The sequence below is a fragment of the Mya arenaria genome, chromosome 3 (genome assembly GCF_026914265.1).
Source record: "Mya arenaria isolate MELC-2E11 chromosome 3, ASM2691426v1".
Taxonomy (NCBI): Eukaryota; Metazoa; Mollusca; class Bivalvia; order Myida; family Myidae; genus Mya; species Mya arenaria.
This window is the reverse complement of record NC_069124.1, coordinates 52,709,710-52,731,002: the sequence shown is the minus strand read 5'-3', so window position 1 is coordinate 52,731,002 and position 21,293 is coordinate 52,709,710. Positions and strand designations below refer to the sequence as shown.

The window sequence follows — 21,293 nt, the reverse complement described above, 5'->3', positions numbered from 1 at the left end:
GCAATGTTCAAAAATCAATTTCGAAATTCAATGTTAATATTTCTTGATAATCAGCTGTACCTTGGATCATTTAATTAAAGTAAAACTACATGAATAGATGAAGCAGTGGCAACATCAAGTTGATACTCTTTAGTTTCACACATAGATTTTATTTCCAATGGCAACTTTTTTTTATAAAAGGTGGATTTGAAGGGAATGGCACCAAACATCATACAGCCCAGGTTGGCAGACAATACCGCCCAAATTTGCAGAAGATATATAATGCCAAAATTGAAAGTTAATGTAGACAAGACTAAAAGACAATGCTGTATGGTGTTTTTCTTTAATTTTGCGTAATATCATATTTCGACTAACTTGGTCATATGGTTGGTCAATCTGGGTTGCAAAATTTAAGAGTGTGGTGCATATTGGGGATGGGCCGTACGGTCATTGTACCAATTGTAGGGTATATGGGTTCAACTTGTATTCAATATCATTTTGTTTTTATCAAACTTATTTATTAATAGAGTTATGCATCTTATTATAAGGGAGATAATGTTTACTCAGTCTTATAATTGGTAATAACTCCGGTGATCAAGTTATAAAAAAACAACAGAGTTTGCATTGGATTAAAAACTTGTGTTATAAAAAATGTACCTTCAGGAATTAAAAGAGCAGAAATACTTCTTAAATCTCATTTTATGTGATGTGAAAAACGACCTGTGTATGTCTAATGAAAATCAGGTGGGAGTAGAAGACCTTTAATTATACAACTATTGTGATGGTCTTAAAGTTCATTCTGCAAAACAAACAATTTTCTTTCATGATACTTTAAGAGACAAATTAATTCCAGGAATAAGATTTGTAAGATATGATAATAGGTTTCCATGAAATAAGAATGGAAACTTGTGATGGAAAATAAAAAACAATCAAATTGATGTCTAAGACTTAATGTCTTGATTGTCTGCTTCATGGATGTTTTGTGTGATTAACATTATTGCGGTAGACTTTATATTTAACAAACTCGATTTGTTTTGGTTATTTAGTATAGTTAAGTTCTGATGGCTTTAAATGTTGAAACTGCTCAGCTGCATTTCTAACAGAAGTATTTTGTGAAATGGGAGATATTTCCTGACATTTTCTTGCTATGTTCTGTACTTTAAAATTGATTTATAACATCCTGAATATACCATATTTACTTTCTGAAGAAACTGAATTCTAAGTTATGTGATTAAATATTGTCAATACTAGATTCATGTTACATAGAAATTTTGGAATCCAGTAATTATACTTAAATGTCTATATCAAACCCAAAACTTTCAATTATTGGTCCTTTCTCAGTTTTCAATAAAAAAAACCTGTTTTTCTTCCGATTTATCTTCTAATTTATCTTGAGATATTCATAGTGTTCAATGTTTCATATTTGACAATAAAGGCTATTCTATGTTTCAGGCCACTCTACGGAATGCCACAACCCAGGCCCAGGTTGAGATGTTTGAACAGGAAATGACCAGGATGAAGCTGGCACACAGGCTGGAGGTCAAGGTAACTATAAGTGTTCCATATTGTCCGAGGAAAAACAACTACTTAAAATGAGCCATTCTGTTTGCTGAAATACAAACAGGACCGATGTTTAAATGAAGTTTTTTGAGCAGGAAATGAACAGGGTGAAACATACACACAGGTTGTAAGTCACAGATGATGGTGCCTTTGGAAGAACATTGTTTCAATAAGCCATTCACTTAGCTATGATGTAAACAGTGACATAGTTTCCACGAGACCAAAAAGTCTTGGCCTGCACATCATTTTGCTTGCCATTTCCAATAAAGAAAGAACAAAACTACTAAAATATTCAGACCTGCATGTATTGTGATTTTGTTTTATTCTTGTCTATGGATACACTACATACTACACTATAAGCAGTTTAAGTTATCAAAACATTCAGGAGGCTGGCATATGTCCCTGGACATCCATTGTTTGATGCCTGCACATCAAAATTTGGGTCCAGCTATACCCCTGAAAAGATTATCCTGATGAGACATGTATCAGGTATTGGCGGTGCTTGGTCTTGTATCTGAGGTGCTTGGTCTTGTATCTGAATTTACTTACACACAGGAAGCCAGAAAAACATTATTATGACCCTATTGTAATGGTACACATTCATTTTCTGACCTCAGGTAATACAGCTAGCTATTGGCTTACACAAGTGACAATGTTGCACTAGATTTCCCATAATATAGCATTTCAGAGTGATAATCGTGATACCAGTACATAATTACATTCTTTTTAATGGTCCTGATTATGTTGCTGATGACAGCAATCAGTTTACAATCTGCTCAAATATCATTAATTATTGCCGCTATAAAAATCTATCTGTATGAATGGTTAGAAAAACTGCCTCACGGTTTTGCTTTTCATTGTTGTTTCAAGAAAGCCAATATTTGTAATTTGATGATAAAAAGATTATTCATATTGATGTTTATGTAGCTTTTTGTCTTGTTATTGTAGCTGTTTGATTCATGGAAAAATCTTTAATGTGGTCAAAACCATTTAATATATTCACATCAAACAAATATGTAACAAGTCTAATCTTCTGGCTCATATGGTTGTGTGTTATACCCATTCTTTGGTCAACTGAAAGTAGATGCTCTTAGCATTCATTTCAGGTGCAATATTTGTAGGATGCATGCATACATGGTTTAAGGTTTTGTGTGGTGAGATTTCTTGTGTGTGTATTCTACATGATAAATTACGTCATATATGCTATGTCATAAAGCAACATTTTGCTTAAAGTGAAAATTTAAAAAGAAGATAACTTTTCTTTTACTACAACATTTTAAATGAAACAAAGGGCAGTCTAAAAAGCTTAAAGAGCCCCCTGTATTTGTTTCATTACCGAAATTTGATAAGGTCATTAGTTTCATCCAACATTTCGACAAACCGGTTTCCAAACTAATGTGTTGACAGTGCTCCGCTAGACGGCCATATTGTGAAAAAGTTTGTAGAAGTGCTTTAAGAAACTTAACTCTCAATCAAACCCTGCTAAAAGACTGAAGGTGGGGCTTTGTAAGCGGCATAACTACGCTATGTTTCATTTAAAATGGTGAAGAAAAAGTGAAGTGATCTTTGTTTAAAGTCTTCATCCGAAGCAAAATGTTGCCTTCAGACATAGCAATTTGTCACATGGTATACACCAATGTTACAGAGATGTAAAATAAATTGCTCTTATTATGTTCTTTTGTTTATAAAACAATATATTTGTAAGATGGCACTAAATAGATCACATGTGATATAGATTGCATTCATCTCTTACAGGAAGCAGCTCAGAAGGCTTTGACCCAGCAAAAGGATGTTGGTGAGACCCAGACCTCAGTCAGACCTGGAACCAGTATACCTCAATCCCAGCGTTCAACTTTACCTCAGTCTGATAGGGATGACAGGCCAGAAAAACTTGCACAGGACGATAGACTTCAGGCACAGGTAAAGTGTAATAGGTGTTTGCTATTTTCCCAACATGAATTCATCTAGTGACAAAACACTGGAAAAGAAGGTTTTGTTTGAAATGCTATTATCAAACATTAATTATCAAATAGGAGAGTAACCTTTAACCACAAAATAAAGGCATGATACAGTCTTTTTTTACTGGAAATTTTTTAAAAGCTGGGGATATGAAATATTTTTTGAGAGACTAAGTGTTTATTTTTACTAAACGACATGTCTATGTAGTGTGTATATGTTTTTTGGACAATTTAATCAGGAAAGCATTGAAACCAGTTGATATTCATTCTTTTTGTATACTTTTTAATGACATGTTTGTTCGGACAGGCAAATATTTTCTCTGACCGGTTGAAACTTACAACATGCCTGTCTACCGGACAGGCAGAATAACGTGCCTATCCACTGGACAGGCAGAATTTTTATAATTTCTGGATGACTGTGATTAAGTGAAATGTGACAAGTTTGATATATAATTTCATGAAGAATTGTCAACAGCTCTAATTTATGCACGAAGACCTTTTATATGAGAAATTGCATTACTAAAGGTTTGGTTTAATTACCATAATCAAAATGTATAATTTTAGATAAAATTTTTTATCTATTGTTTAAATTAAAATGATTTCAGAAGTCAAGTGAAAACTACAAAGAAATAGGTTCTGAATTGAGGATTCTCCTGAGTGAAATGAGAAATATCATCACTGAATCCAAGGAGAGCCCGAGAGAAGAAAAAAGATGTTCATTAGAGAGTAGAGAAAGACCGGAAAGGGACAGCAATAGACAACGTTCAAAACCTCAGCCCAAACCTAGGAAGTCACAATTTCCAATTTTTGAGAAAAAGAAACCTGCATTTTCACACTACAGGTAATTAATTTGTGCCTATTAAAGTAATCTGTTGATGACTTATATCATCTGTCAGTGATGTGTGTCAGAATAATTACCGTAGTTAAATGCATTTTACAATTAGTTTGATAGTTAAATGCTTGTTAGAACACTGATATAATTCTAGTGATGACAGTGGTAATGTATTATACATATTTTTCTAACATCAATGCACTTAAAAGTAGGGGGGGGGGGGGGGGAATGAAGAAAAAAAAACAACCATTTCATGCCTACGACAACAGTAAATACAATCATTATTAAAAGTGATGGATGCCCAAATTTGATTGGTCAATAGTCAAAGGAGTCATGTGACTGCCTGTAAGTTTTTAATCTTAATCTTATACATACTTACTCCTTTCATGATCTAGAATATGTCCAGCTTCCTCTGATGTGAGTTACTATAGCGATGCTGAGGTGGATGACCGGATACACAACAGGTCAAGGTCACTCACAGGCAACTATAAGCTGTACTCTCCAGAACAACAGAAAGGTAAGTTTATTATAGTCAATACTTATTATACCCCCCAAAACAAAGTTTGGGGGGGGTATACTGGAATCGGGTTGTCCGTCTGTCCGTCTGTCTGTCTGTCTGTCCGTCCGTTTTTTTTTTGTCCGGGATTCATCTTTCTCGTTATTGAACAAATCTTTTTCAAACTTTCAGATATTAATGGCCATGATGTAAACTTGCGCCTCTGTGAAATTGGTACGGGTCACATGACCCTGACCAGAGTTATCTCCCCTTGATGTGTTAAAGTAGGCAAAATAAGCCCTGTCCGGGATTCATCTTTGTTATTACTCAACAAATCTTTATCAAACTTTCAGAAATTAATGGCCATGTTGTAAACTTTCGCCTCTGTGAATTTGGTACAGGTCACATGACCCTGACTGGAGTTATCTCCCCTTGATGTGTTAAAGTAGGCAAAATAAGCCCTGTCCGGGATTCATCTTTGTTATTATTCAACAAATCTTTATCAAACTTTCAGAAATTAATGGCCATGTTGTAAACTTTCGCCTCTGTGAATTTGGTACAGGTCACATGACCCTGACTGGAGTTATCTCCCCTTGTAGGCAAAATTAGCTTTGTCCGGCCTAACTCCAGGGCAAACAACCTAGACATGGAGGGGTGGGGGGTATTCGTTAGCCTATGGCTTACAGTTCTAGTTTACTTTAGCTTTATTGTGAAGACTGCTATATGCTTGCTTGAATCATACTTGAGACTGCTTTCTCGGTAGAAAATCGGTGCTGTTGTCGTTCATAGAAGCTAAGAAAATGGGCCAAGGTCCTCTGGATGTTGAATTTAGTTATTTTAGTGAATTCCCTTAACATGGAACTAAGTTTATTGATTTTGCCAAAATATTTCATGAAACCTTCTATGAACAGTTTTTAACATCATGCTCCAAAATAAGTCTCCTAGTTTAATTTTGCTAAGTATTTATTGTCAACTTAATGAGGAAAAAATGTCTGTTTCCAAATCTTTACAATTTTGAACACTGTAAATGGCAATTTGTATAATTGTGTTTATCTAATGAATATGATATATAGTTTGAATGATTATTGACCAGAATTAAAAAATAAAACTGGGCTAGATTTACCACCAGGATAACGAAATACAGCGAGCTTATATTGTCATCTAATCATAGTCTTTGTTTGCAGTCCTTCATCAAGTTGGTTTGCAATCACTTATTTATTCATTTGTTTTGTACACAATGCAAAGCATTAATATTGATAAAAGTTTGGCCAACCTTAACATTCCTCTGTTTTTCCAGTGGGCAAACAACGTCAGAGGTCAGTAACTAGTAGCCGAAGACACCGTAGAAGCCACTCAGCAGAGGCCTCGTTCATGGCTAACGAGAGGACGGGGGATTCCAGCCAGTGGACGGAGAGTGACTATCGTACCTCAGACTACTCCCCACCCCCTCCAGACACTGACGACACTGGTAGGGAACAGTATTTATCACTTATCTGTTTTGTTTTTATAGTAACTTAGATATATCCTTTTGAATTTTTCCATTATTTTCATTTGCAAAAAAAATAATTTTACACCCTTAATAATGAATACTCTTTGGAAACAAAGTCATATTTTGGGGTCCCTTAGAAAATATGTTCTATCCTGCTTGATGACCAACAAGAAATTAAGATGGGACGATGCAGTAATATAGTTTTTCCTCACGAGCAACTGTGCTAACTAGACAGCTGACAGACAGCAGATGTTATTTCTTTAAATTGAATGTTTCTGCCTATGCCTCTCTTTTTCTGGCAAATAAAACCTTTTCAAATAAGATAACCAACGAGGTTGTAATTTATGAGATTACTGGAAATTTTGTTTTTACTTTATTTTGAGTTTTTTTTATTTCATTTAAGATTTTTTTCCTTTCTGAAATTTATTTAAAGTGAGTAGTTGATTTACTTGTCTGGGTTTAAATGTAATTATATATAGAAAATTTATAACATGTTATAATTTCACATAAAGTCTTTTGATTAAGAGAGTGGTTAGCAGTAATGTAAAGAATTTTATGAAAATACAATGCTTCAGATAACTGTTCACATATGTTAAATGAACTCATTACATTTTATATTTAAACATGAGTTATATGAACACAAGTGCATTAGCAATTAAGATAATGATGTTTTGATGTTCTCCTCCCATGTTTTGTCAAATTGTTGAGTATCAACTGTTTAGTTTGACAATCAACTAGCTTCAGGATGGCTTTTCCTGTGGCGGGTTTTCCTGTGGATTGTGGCAATTTCCTGACAATGTATTGTCATGCTCTCCATTTTCCAATTATTTCATGTACACACATATCCAATCAAAATCTAATATTTGTAATGACATTTTTTCTGACCACGCTTTCTGTTGGCAATAGAATGGCAAAAAAAATACTTAAGTGATATTCATTTAGAGAATGTTGATTTGGCCATTGTCACAGTTTTATGGGATTACAGTTGAATATCAAAAGCTGACTGAAGAATGCCTGCAAGCCAGATGAAATTGTCATAGGAAAGCATTCATTCTATAACTAATTAATTATGTGCATCTTAAAAGCATGAGAAGTATAGTAGAGTCCTTTTAACCATGGATATAATATGAATGGTGTGTGGTCATCTCTTCTAGTGGACACTACTAACACATCTAGAGAGGATTTCTCCAGCTACCTGAGCTCTCTGTCTCCATCCCAGAATGCCCTAGATTCTGACACAATTACCTCCCTTTCTGTTGGCTCTCCAATAATGGAGAGTACTCAAGGTAGATAACTCTGGGTACTGGTACCTATAATAATCCCCCAGAGTGTGTAATCAGAGACTCGTATCTACTATTAGCCTGGTATAGTTTGATAGAAATTTCATACATGCCATTATAAAAACTTCATTTATGAGGGAGTTAAAAATATGTAACAATTTTAATGCACAGTTTTCCTAACTTTTATACCATAGGGCCAACTTTTTGGGTCCAGAAATAAGTAAGCATGTGGGTATATTCCCATCTGTAGCTTAATTGGCATGAATGGAAACATGTATATAGAGAATAAATTAGTAGAAGGAAGCGGGAATGTATACTGCTGTTGTTCAGGGTAAATGTTTAAAACAGCTTACTTAGTGTGAGCTTTGGTATTTTTTTCAGGTAAAAACAGTGTTTTAGCTAGCTGGTATTCTATGTACACACTGTCCACGTCCACTATCCACATTAATTTTGTTAGAACCGAACCAATGAGCAATTTTAGCAGACACATAACTTGATATGGTTGGGCTTGAAAAATATATACAATCTGAGTGGCAACACTTTCAGTTTTTGAACAAAAAGAGAAATGTAGACAAACACTGTCAGAAAGCAGAACATAAGGATCATGAAGCTTTTAAGTTACCTTCCTGAAATGAAACATTTTAATTAAGCCTTTTTATGATCGCATTTTCAAACATTTGTGTCTGTAAATGTGATAAATTATTGCTAATAAAATAAAATGAATGTCTTTAGATGATATTTTAAGAAATAAATAAAATGTTCTTTATTCTTTCTGCAGACAGATTGAATCTGGTTTCCGTTTAAAATGCAGATAAATTGACAAATAATTACAGCGTGCACCTGGAATTCCAGCCTAAATCACTCGATAGATAGCATTTATCAGAGATTGTTGTTCTTGCCTAGTGTACTGTTGGTATTGTTCTCAGCTTTGAATTTTTATGAAGTTTGTAGATGCAGTGTGTGTATACCACGTGATGAATTACGTCATATATGCTACGTCGGAAGGCAAAAATTTGGTTAAAATGAAGACTTAAATCAAAGATAACTTTTCATTTACAACACCATTTTAAATGAAACAAAGGGCAGTCTATGCCACTTAAAGAGCCCTGCATTCCTTTTTATTACCGAAGTTTGATAAGGTGATTAGTTTTATCAAACACTTCGACAAACCTGTTTCAAAAATATTGTTTTGACAGTGCTCTGTCAGACGGCCGTATTGTGAAAAGGTTTGTCGAAGTGTTTTAAGAAACTAAACTCGCAATCAAATTCTGGTGAAAGATCGAAGGTGGGGCTCTGTAAGAGGCGTAGACTACGCTATGTTTCATTTAAAATGGTGAAGAAATAGTGAAGTTATCTTCGTTTAAAGTCTTTTTTCAAATCAAAATATTGCCTTCCGACATAGCATTTATGACGCAATTTATCACGTGGTGTACACACACTGAGATGTCTTACTAACCAAACAGTACTGACAGTGTGTTATTGGAAGTACCAGTGGAATAATATTTCAGAGCAGTTGACCATTATAGTCAGAAATTGTAATTACAGAGTGTCACATTAATGTTCGCCATGTGATTATCTGAAATTTTCTTCCTTTTTCATTAGCCGTCTCTGTCATTTCCAATTGCCTATTGTAAATCAGACTGTGTAAATCATTTTCAGGGAATAAACACTATAAACAGGCAATGCATGACTCTTATAACTCGGTCATGATTTAGCTAGCCACTGTAATTAATTAAAGGGATGAAAGATACAATCATGCATGTGATTCTTGAAGCACTAAATTATATTTACTTAAGTTAAAAGTATTCTTGTTACAGCCTATTTATGTTATGTTTCAAATTGCTTGTTTCATTATGCCTTTGAACATTATTTCTATTGCTTTGGGAAAAACTGTAAAAAAAATCAGCTTCTGTCTTTGAGCTTAAAATGCAAGCCTGGGTTCTTTATAATTCACCAACGTCCTAAGTCAGAGTTCGAGGCTCAGGCTCAGAGCAACAATTTTCTAATTTTGTTGTTAAAACAGTATTATAGTACCAAAGATGGTAAAAATGATGTATCTGTTGCAAATGATCTATTCTACAACTAGGCACACATATTTTGTTAACATTAGTTATATTATTGATGATTTGAAACATTCAATAATCCAGTTAATGAGCCGGAGTCTAAAACTCAAAAGTCAAGGCATTAGTGAATACAGAACGGGCCCCGATTTCCTGAAACTTACATACTTAAATTGAATTTTTATTAACGGAAAATGGTTTATTGTGATTATTATAAAGATAATTCCTATCTTAAGTATAAAAATTCTTAAAGAAGTAAATATTATGAAAATTATTGAAAAACAAAAATAGTGAGCTTAGCTTAATCCTGTTTTAAGGGACTTAAAAAGTTTTGAGAAATTTGGCCTGGTACTTTAGTGACTTCTTTTAGCAGTGTCTTATTTGCTTATATAATCAGGTTCTCTATTGAGCTGCTTTTTTAGCTTCAAAAGTATTCCTTTTTTCCATGTTGCTGGTTGCTTTATTCAGCACCTAAATACTTCAGAATCAGATATACGCATATGTGGCATTATAGTCAGATATACACTTACAAAGCATTATTATAGTCAGATATACATTTACAAAGCATTATAGTCAGATATACACTTACAAAGCATTATAGTCAGATATACACTTACAAAGCATTATTATAGTCAGATATACATTTACAAAGCATTATAGTCAGATATACACTTACAAAGCATTATAGTCAGATATACACTTACAAAGCATTATAGTCAGATATACACTTACAAAGCATTATAGTCAGATATACACTTACAAAGCATTATAGTCAGATATACACTTACAAAGCATTATAGTCAGACATACACTTACAAAGCATTATAGTCAGATATACACTTACAAAGCATTATAGTCAGATATACACTTACAAAGCATTATAGTCAGATATACACTTACGTGACATTATTTACAGATAAACACATAGGTGGCATTAATTATAATCAGATATACACTTACGTGACATTAATTACAGATATACACATAGGTGGCATTAATTATAATCAGATATACATTTACGTAACATTATTTACAGATATACACATAGGTGGCATTAATTATAATCAGATATACACTTATGTGGCATTATTTACAGATATACACATAGGTGGCATTAATTATAATCAGATATACATTTACGTGACATTATTTACAGATATAAACATAGGTGGCATTAATTATAATCAGATATACATTTACGTGACATTATTTACAGATATACACATAGGTGGCATTAATTATAATCAGATATACATTTACCTGACATTATTTACAGATATACACATAGGTGGCATTAATTATAATCAGATATACACTTATGTGGCATTATTTACAGATATACACATAGGTGGCATTAATTATAATCAGATATACACTTATGTAGCATTATTTACAGATATACACATAGGTGGCATTAATTATAATCAGATATACACTTATGTGGCATTATTTACAGATAAACACATAGGTAGCATTTTAATCAGATAAACACATAGGTGGCATTGTAGTCAGATAAACACATAGGTGGCATTGTAATCAGATATACACATAGGTGGCATTGTAATCAGATATACACATAGGTGGCATTATAACCAGATATACACATAGGTGGCATTATAATCAGATATACACATAGATGGCATTATAATCAGATATACACATAGGTGGCATTATAATCAGATATACATTTATGTGGCATTATTAACAGATATACACATACATGTCCTTATTAACAGATATACACATACATGTCCTTATTATCGGATATACACATACATGTCCTTATTATCGGATATACACATACATGTCCTTATTATCGGATAAACACATACATGTCCTTATTATCGGATATACAGTCATACATGTCCTTATTATCAGATATACACATACATGTCTTATTATCAGATATACACATACATGTCCTTATCATCGGATATACACATACATGTCCTTATTATCAGATATACACATACGTGTCCTTATTATCAGATATACACATACATGTCCTTATCATCGGATATACACATACATGTCCTTATTATCAGATATACACATACATGTCCCTTATTATCAGATATACACATACATGTCCTTATTATCGGATATACACATACGAGTCCTTATTATCGGATATACACATACATGTCCTTATTATCAGATATACACATACATGTCCTTATTATCAGATATACACATACATGTCCTTATCATCGGATATACACATACATGTCCTTATTATCAGATATACACATACATGTCCTTCTTATCGGATATACACATGATAAACACATTGGTCGCATTATGATCAGATGCATATGAATCATTTATACACATAGGTGACATTATAGCCAAATTGCATATAAGTCTTTTTGTTTAACACATCTGTTGTGGGTAAAGAATGTGATTGATTCTCTAGTTTTCAGTATTTCAGTTTGATGCTAATAATATGTAAATGATATGACTGAAAAACTACATTATATATACAGTTATCACAGTTTGTATTTTCATTTTTTATTTCAACTAAAACAACTCTTTGCAATCATTCAAAGCCAAATTGTTTGCTCATTTTTTTTTCCCTTTTCGATTCAGATTTCTTTTTCTATACACAAAAAACCTCTTCAAATGATATGAAAATATTATGGCATCATAAGGCATCCACATAATTGTACATAAAAAATATGATACCAAAACTATCATGTTAAATTCTTTGTTATTAAATAAAATACAATATTTAAGATTTACAGGAGGGAATGCATAACATTAATAATGGATGAAGGAAATGATGATCTGTTTCAAATATTATTTACACCAACATAAAACCAAAGGTTCATAAGTTGTTGTAATACTTACAATTAATGTACAGTAAAACTTTGATTTTTTAAACAGGCATAATCGCTTGAGAACTGGCAATTGGTTGAGGTCGAGGCTTAGCCCCAACCATTATTTCTTCTACCGTAAATGACTGGGTATTAGACGCACTTTTTTCCCTCAGATTTTGATGCAAAAAAATGCCTGCGTATAATACCCAGTAACAATTTTTTGAACTTTTTTTCTGATGTCAATTTCAAGCCGAGAGTTTGTTTAGATTTATGTAGAAAGGGATGTTACTCGCGTCATATTGATCGAGTATATACGGGTTAAAACGGCAGTTGAAGATCGGGATACGGTATATCGTAAGACGTTTATAATTTCAACAAAAATATTTTATATTTGGACACCCATAATTATTTCCCAAAATAATTTATTTTGTGTACCTAATTTTCGGACACCCAAAGGACATCAATCATAACTTTCATAGTTACCAAGTTTCACAGACGAAGAATATTGATTTTTGATCTTTACACTGCCTGGCTAGATTACCTAACCGTATACACCACTGTGACAATTTAATTAGTTACTACCCATCCTAAACGATTTATTGCCTGTTGAAAAGGAAGTGTGATATATTTATTTGAGGATTAAACAAACAACAAGGGCAATCAAGGGATTAAGAAAACATCGACATGGCATGTTTGTAAAACGATCTGCCAATAAGCTTTCAAACTTGTACCACACTTATAGACTATATGAAGCCGCTATATGAAGCAATAATCGTACAGTTATACATTAATCCTGCATAGCAATGTCCATGCTCTCCACGAGATCCTCGTGGGAATAACACTGTAAGGTATTTTCTTATAAAATGACAACTTCAAACTTTTAAATTGTAAGACATTTCATAAGACTAAAATGGAAACTTAGGTCATTAGAAACATCAGATCACTGGAGGTTTAATTTAGCTGGGACCATGGCGTCCTCGAACGATTTCAGTTTCACTGTACTCAGTTTATAATTGATCACATATCAAACCAAAATGGAGAGCTGTTTGTTACATCTGATTAAATTTGGTTTAGAAGACATTGCTGTCAGGAGTTCATCCACTCATCATTATTCTATTCATATATTATTCTTGAACAGAGGACGTGATGGCGAGTGTGCCAAGTGCGGCAGACACCCAGGAGCTCTGCAAGCGTCTGGAGGAGCGGATCATCAGCCTCACACAGATGGGTGGCAACCTTCAAAAGGAAAACAGAGGTGGGATATGTAAAAGTTGCCCAGTTACCAATATAAAATAAGGGTGAAAAAGGTCTAGGGGTATATGTGTGCACCACCCAACATAAATTACTTTGGTTTAATCCATTTTTGTGATATTTTGGCTTGTATTTCACACAGGAAACAGAATCAAGAGTCGAGGGGAGTGATTCCTATTGGCTATCAGCTTTCATCCTAATAAAGCAAGAATCATTTTTGTAAACAAATAGAAAATGAGTTGACTCATTATATGATTCCTATATCATGGGTACACAATAGCTGATGTCTGCAGAGTCCATAACAGATTACCGTAATGTAAAATTGTGTAAAGGCAAAGCATCTTGACGGGTTTTAAGGTGGAACACTGCTGGCATTGACAACTCATTTATTGCAAGTAATGATTAATACATGCCTGTAACATATCTTCATTTGTTTGCTACTTTGCCCAATCTTTCTCAGTTTCATTATAAAGGTTGTGGTAAAAGGAGGTTTCTCATTTATGTTCTAAAAGATTGAAGCAAATTTTTAGCAAACCTTGGATTTGTTTATACACGACAATTGTATTTTCTATCTATCCCTATGGCAAATCAGGGACTATTTATTACCTCGATCCAATGCTTGTGGGAAATTAGACAGGGCCTCAACTGTGACATCCAATGCTTGTGGGAAATTAAATAGGGCCTCAACTGTGACAAATTGTAACACTTTCTTCTAAAATGCTTTTACCTTATGGCCTGCTGTCAAGGAATTTGATTGCTCCGTTAAACAAGTTAGATAACTGTCAAGTCTTTGAAGTTAATATCCTCTGCCATGTCAAGTTCAATGTATAATGAAGAAACCAATGGGAAATTTTATTTCCAGAAATGGCCGACCTCATGAAGACTCAAGGCAAAAAGCTGAAGAAAGTCAAGGAGACCGAGAAGAAAATTACACTGAGAAAAAAAGCCAGATGATAAACAGTGCCTCTGTGACTTCGGGCTTCAATGAATATCATGTACATCAACTTCCATTTGTGGTGGTTTTGTGGGAACTAGCAGAGACACTGTGACGTCAGTAACTTTATGAGATGCTTATCTGTGAAAGTGAAGCCTCCTTAGGCTTATAGTAAATCAAAATTAACATCAAAATGCATTTACGTCACGTAAATTTAGTGATTAGTTGTTCGGAGATATAGTGTGCCTGCAGACTGTTTCAGATCACTTTTTCATTGGCTTAATAAGAGCATGGAAAATACCAATTTAATGTCCAAGGTGTGCTATCTGGAATATTTAGAAAAATTAATGAGATTTCAATTAGTGATATTTTGTCCTCTTTTCAGATAAGGAACGTGTGATATGTGGATCTATTTGTTGTTGAGTCAGTATAAAAAATGTAAAAATGTTCCATTTGTTCTGTTACATAAATACACGGACCTATACATGACAGATCTGTGATCAAGAATAGTAGTTTTATAAGTTTTTATTAGTGTTACTGGTATTATTGATCAAATATTTATTTCTGGAAGTAGATCTTATTCATTTTGAGAAACAATGCTGTATTTTTCATTTTTTCTGACAGATAATTTGCTAAATTTTACATGATTTGCACTTAAATTGGCTTAATATTGTCTCTATATAGTTTCATGAAGGCAATTAAGTGCCCTATTGTCCATAATGATATTTATCAACATCATACTTGCCCTCATTAGAGACCATTACGGTATCTGAATGTTCCTTCTTTCCTCCTTGTATTGTTAAGTGATAAGTGCCAGTATCCACGCTGATTAGGCAGTATAAAGTAACCAGATTTTGTGATAGTGAGACATTTTGTCCTTTTGATTGCCTTTCCGTACTTTTATACAATGGTCTATCTGCAAACACATACATCAGAGCTTCAGATAAAGGTGGCAATTGGTGTGAATAGGCCGTTTTGGAAACAACCATTTGGACCAAATGGAAGAAGGCCGCATAACTGGTGTAGAATCATTTCAACTATGTGTTCTTTCTTGACAACCATTATGTTTTAATTGCAATGAGAATTAAGCGCTGTGTGGCGATTAGCTTCTGGCTTTAGGATCGAGCCTATCGTGTATGTAAAATACATTTTTATTTGCACTTCAATTCTCACTTTAACAATTGACTTTACACTTTATTGTATGAAACGGAGTACAAATGTGTCCAATAAATACACAGAATTACTTAAAAGTGTAGAATACACTTGAAATAAAAAGTTATCTGTACCTCTGCATACGTATGTGGTCACTGCGCCAACTAGTTCCGTTGTTTCTCCTGGAAATACACAATTTGTGTGCTTGTAACACTGAATTATCATCGTATAATATTAACCATTTCATCATATGTTCTAATATGTTGTAAATTGTATTCCATATGTATGTGTTAAGTGTTCCATAATCAGCATTGTGCTAACAGTCTGTGATAATTGTGGGTTTGGGGAAAAACAGAACTATCACCTTCATAGTTAAATATTGGGTTAGTTCCACTTTGCCTTACACCCATAAGAGTACATATATTATACTAATTTCCATTGTACAGTATTTATTTGTGATTTAGTGTCCATTAGATATGTATTTATACTTACAATACACATGATATTGAATGACCAACTGTATTAATAAAATGTGGTATGAACTATGTAAAAGTTGTTTTCTTTAGTCCTGTTGGAGTTGGTTTATAAGAAAAACCATCAAATTTATGATTTGTTGATCAAGTAAATGATGGAGTCATTGTAGTACAAACACTTTTGCTTTGGCCATAATTTAAAAAATCACAACATTCACATTAAAATAAGCAATTATGTCACCAGTTGGTGACAATAATAGTGACACAAACCCCATAACTCTAGATTTTATTTATTGTTGTGTTACAACCTTTGTTGTCTGAAAAAATCACATCACACAATATTCACATAAAATTATGAGTACACACATTTTACCAGTCTATATATGACATGCATCTATGTAGCAAGTATCCTTAACTTTGGCTTTAATTGTTCTAAAAAATGCTCCTTGATCACCTGAAAGGTAATTCAGAAACGAAAAGCATTTAAGATATTCACATTAAACCGAGTAAACATGTAACCGGTGATAATACATGCATGTGTAACAAGACCCATAACTCTAGCTTTAAATGTAGATTGATAGCAAGGTCCACAGCTCTGGCTTCGATAGTAAATTAAGAACAAGACCCATAACTCTGGCTTTAAATGTCGATTTATAGCAAGGTCCACAGCTCTGGCTTCGATAGTAAATTAAGAACAAGACCCATAACTCTAGCTTTAAATGTAGATTTATAGCAAGGTCCACAGCTCTGGCTCCAATAGTAAATTAAGAACAAGACCCATAACTCTAGCTTTAAATGTAGATTTATAGCAAGGTCCACAGCTCTGGCTTCGATAGTAAATTAAGAACAAGACCCATAACTCTGGCTTTAAATGTCGATTTCAAAATAGGTCGATAGCTCTGGCTTAGATTGTAAATTAAGAACGGAACCTATATAGATATGGCTTTAAATGTCGATTTATAACAAGGCCCAAAACTCTTGCTATAAATGTCGATTTATAATAAGACCCATAACTCTGGCTTTAATAGTCGATTTATAATAAGACCCATAACTCTGGCTATAAATGTCGATTTATAACAAGGCCCAAAACTCTTGCTTTAAATGTTGATTTATAATAAGGCCTATAACTCGGGCTTTAATAGTTGATTAATAATAAGGCCCATAACTCTGGCTATAAATGTTGATTTATAACAAGGCCCATAACTCTGGCTTCAATAGTTGATTAATAATAAGGCCCATAACTCTGGCTATAAATGTTGATTTATAACAAGGCCCATAACTCTGGCTATAAATGTCGATTTATAACAAGGCCCATAACTCTGGCTATAAATGTTGATTTATAACAAAGTCCATAACTCTGACTTTAATAGTTGAATTATAATAAGGTCCATAACTCTTGCTATAAATGTCGGTTTATAATAAGGCCCATAACTCGGGCTTTAATAGTTGATTTATAATAAGGCCCATAACTCGGGCTATAAATGTCGATTTATAATAAGGCCCATAACTCGGGCTTTAAACGTCAATGTATATCAAGGCCTATAACTCCGGTTTTCAATGTTGATTTATAACAAGGTCCATAACTCTCACTTTAAATGTCGCTTCATAACAAGGTCCATGACTATGGTTTTAAATGTATGTTTATAACAAGGTCCATAACTCTGACTTTAAATGTCGCTTCATAACAAGGTCCATGACTCTGGTTTTAAATGTAGGTTTATAAGAAGGCCCATTACTCTGGTTTTAAATGTCGATTTGAAACAAGGTCCATGACTCTGGTTTTAAATGTAGTTTTATAAGAAGGCCCATAACTCTGGTTTTAAATGTAGTTTTGTAAGAAGGCCCATAACTCTGACTTTAAATGTTGATTTAAAACAAGGTCCATAACTCTTGTTTAAAATGTAGTATTATAAGAAGACCCATTACTCTGGCTTATGTTGTCGATTATAGATGATCATGTCCAGAATTAATGGTTTAGAGACTTACGAAATCTGAAAGCGGGCGAGAGTTGGCATCCCCTAGACATCATGGGTTGTTTATGATTATTTATTCATTTACATTTAAAACAAAATTGGGAGATTTTAGCAAGTTTTCAAAAGATCAAGATGCTATTATGAAACGGAAGAAAATGACGAATACCAATTAGATTGGTCTATTTCAGTTGGGAGACTACAGTACTAATGATAATCTAAAAGGCCTTTCAGAAGGCTTCTCTTCAGAAAAGTGAAAATTGCAAGCTTTCTTCTCAGCAATTCAATGGGCTTTAATGGTGGTTTTGGAGCTACTGTTATAAGCAATGATGAGAAGTTTTATCCCTTTTAGTACTGGTGTTGACATCTATGATAGGAAGTGATACAGGGCATTGACACGGCAATTTTAATAAGCTATTGTAGGTGGCCTAGACATTTGGGACCAATCCTACTCCCAGTAGACATATATGGCAGTAAGTGATACATTATACATATATGACAGTAAGTGATACAGTTGACAGATATGACAGTAAGTGATACAGTAGAAAGATATGGCAGTAAGTGATACAGTAGACAGATATGACAGTAAGTGATACAGTAGACATATATGACAGTAAGTGATACATTAAAAAGATATGACAGTAAGTGATACAGTAGAAAGATATGACAGTAAGTGATACAGTAGACAGATATGACTGTAAGTGATACAGTAGACATATATGACAGTAAGTGATACATTAAAAAGATATGACAGTAAGTGATACAGTAGACATAATTTATGACAGTAAGTGGTACAGTAGACATATATGACATTAAGTGATACAGTAGAAAGATATGGCAGTAAATGATACAATAGAAAGATATTACAGTCAGTGATACAGTAGACATATGTGATAGTAAGTGATACAGTAGACAGATATGGCAGTAAGTGATACAATAGAAAGATATTACAGTTATTGATACAGTAGACATATATGATAGTAAGTGATACAGTAGACATATATGATAGTAAGTGATACAGTAGAAAGATATGACAGTCAGTGATACAGTAGACATATGTGACAGTAAGTGATACAGTAGACAGATATGACTGTAAGTGATACAGTAGAAAGATATGACTGTAAGTGATACAGTAGACATATATGATAGTAAGTGATACAGTAGACAGATATGACTGTAAGTGATACAGTAGAAAGATATGACTGTAAGTGATACAGTAGACAGATATGACAGTAAGCGATACAGTAGACATATATGACAGTAAGTGATACAGTAGACAGATATGACAGTAAGTGATACAGTAGACAGATATGGCAGTAAGTGATACAGTAGAAAGATATGACAGTAAATGATACAGTAGACATATATGACAGTAAGCGATACAGTAGACAGATATGGCAGTAAGTGATACAGTAGAAAGATATGACAGTAAATGATACAGTAGACATATATGACAGTAAGCGATACAGTAGACAGATATGGCAGTAAGTGATACAGTAGAAAGATATGACAGTAAATGATACAGTAGACAGATATGACAGTAAGTGATACAATATACAGATATGACAGTAAGTTATACAGTAGAAATATATGACAGTAAGTGATACAGTAGAAAGATATGACAGTAAATGATACAGTAGACATATATGATAGTAAGTGATACGGTAGACATGTATGGCAGTAAGTGATACAGTAGACATATGTGATAGTTAGTGATACGATAGACATGTATGACAGTCAGTGATAAAGTAGACATATATGATAGTCAGTGATAAAGTAGCCATGTAATATAGTAAGTGATACAGTAGACATATGTGATAGTTAGTGATACAATAGACATATATGATAGTTAGTGATACGGTAGACATGTATGACAGTCAGTGATAAAGTAGACATATATGATAGTCAGTGATACAGTAGCCATGTATGATAGTAAGTGATACAGTAGACATATTTGATAGTTAGTGATACGGTAGCCATGTATGATAGTAAGTGACACAGTAGACATATGTGGATTTTTGGATTCTTGAATGGAGGTGGCGTAGATCCTATATATATATATATATATATATATATATATATATATATATATATATATATATATATATATATATATATATATATATATATATATATATATATATATATATATATATATATATATATATATATGTATATATGTGTTAATAGTGTAAAATGTATAGACAATATAGACAATGTATGTTGTATGAACCGGGGTCCTAAAACACAATTTTGTACAAACACAATGGGCATGAAGAGAAAAACTACAACATAGATCTTGCTAATCTTGAAATTATGCAATTATATATTATTATACAGATTTGATATGCATATATATATGTTTAGTACATATATATGCGCAAATAAGACAGCGTCATATTTAATAATGCAGTTCCATTACGGCGTAGATATGTAAAAATTTATCAGTGAAGTAAAAATGATAATACATGGCTTCAGTGAAATAACAATTTGATATTTTATAAGTTTTGAAAGTTGAGTACGCTATCACTGCCAAATCAAACATCATCGCGCCAACAGCTGGGACGAAATTCGACGTTATTTTGGAAATTACGTTACGCTCGCATATGATTTGGCTCGCTATTCTGAAAAAAACACACACACTTTTCTGTCATTTTACATGCAATTTAGGCCAATGATGAACGATTTTTTTAGCTGCAATATCGCCATATATTTCACCTTGTGAGCACCAAATGTAAATATTTCACTCGTGGCTACGCAAATGAAGCTGTTTTGCCCACTCAGGGAAACATATTGCGATCTCACTCTGAGACAAGCAATACTTATTATCCTCTATAGATAATAAGGCTATACGATTGAATACCATAAAAACAATTAAGAGGCCGTTAGAATAACTTCAAACATCATTATGATAGTAGAATAATTGTCGAAAATACATAGTAAACATGTTTATGGGATAGTAGCAGCGAAGTACAAAAAAAAACACAAGCTACAGTTGGTACGGCTAGGGTTGTATGAAGGAACAGCCATTTGTATAAAC

General features: G+C 33.3%; 1 protein-coding gene across 3 annotated transcripts in view; it reads left to right on the top strand.

Annotated features, from left to right (window-relative positions):
* The window catches only part of LOC128228879 (coiled-coil domain-containing protein 158-like), a 37,689-nt gene extending 21,357 nt beyond the window's left edge, over nucleotides 1-16,332 (top strand). For 2 of the 3 annotated variants that reach the window (XM_052940416.1, XM_052940415.1), the window contains 8 exons: nucleotides 1,432-1,524; nucleotides 3,295-3,459; nucleotides 4,103-4,338; nucleotides 4,725-4,846; nucleotides 6,123-6,293; nucleotides 7,469-7,600; nucleotides 13,612-13,728; nucleotides 14,587-16,332. In XM_052940416.1, the coding sequence (XP_052796376.1) occupies nucleotides 1,432-1,524; nucleotides 3,295-3,459; nucleotides 4,103-4,338; nucleotides 4,725-4,846; nucleotides 6,123-6,293; nucleotides 7,469-7,600; nucleotides 13,612-13,728; nucleotides 14,587-14,678 (1,128 nt within the window). In that variant the 3' untranslated portion in view covers nucleotides 14,679-16,332. The remainder of the gene's footprint in view (nucleotides 1-1,431; nucleotides 1,525-3,294; nucleotides 3,460-4,102; nucleotides 4,339-4,724; nucleotides 4,847-6,122; nucleotides 6,294-7,468; nucleotides 7,601-13,611; nucleotides 13,729-14,586) is intronic. The other variant, XM_052940417.1, reaches the window with a different exon arrangement.
* Nucleotides 16,333-21,293: the final 4,961 nt, after the last annotated feature.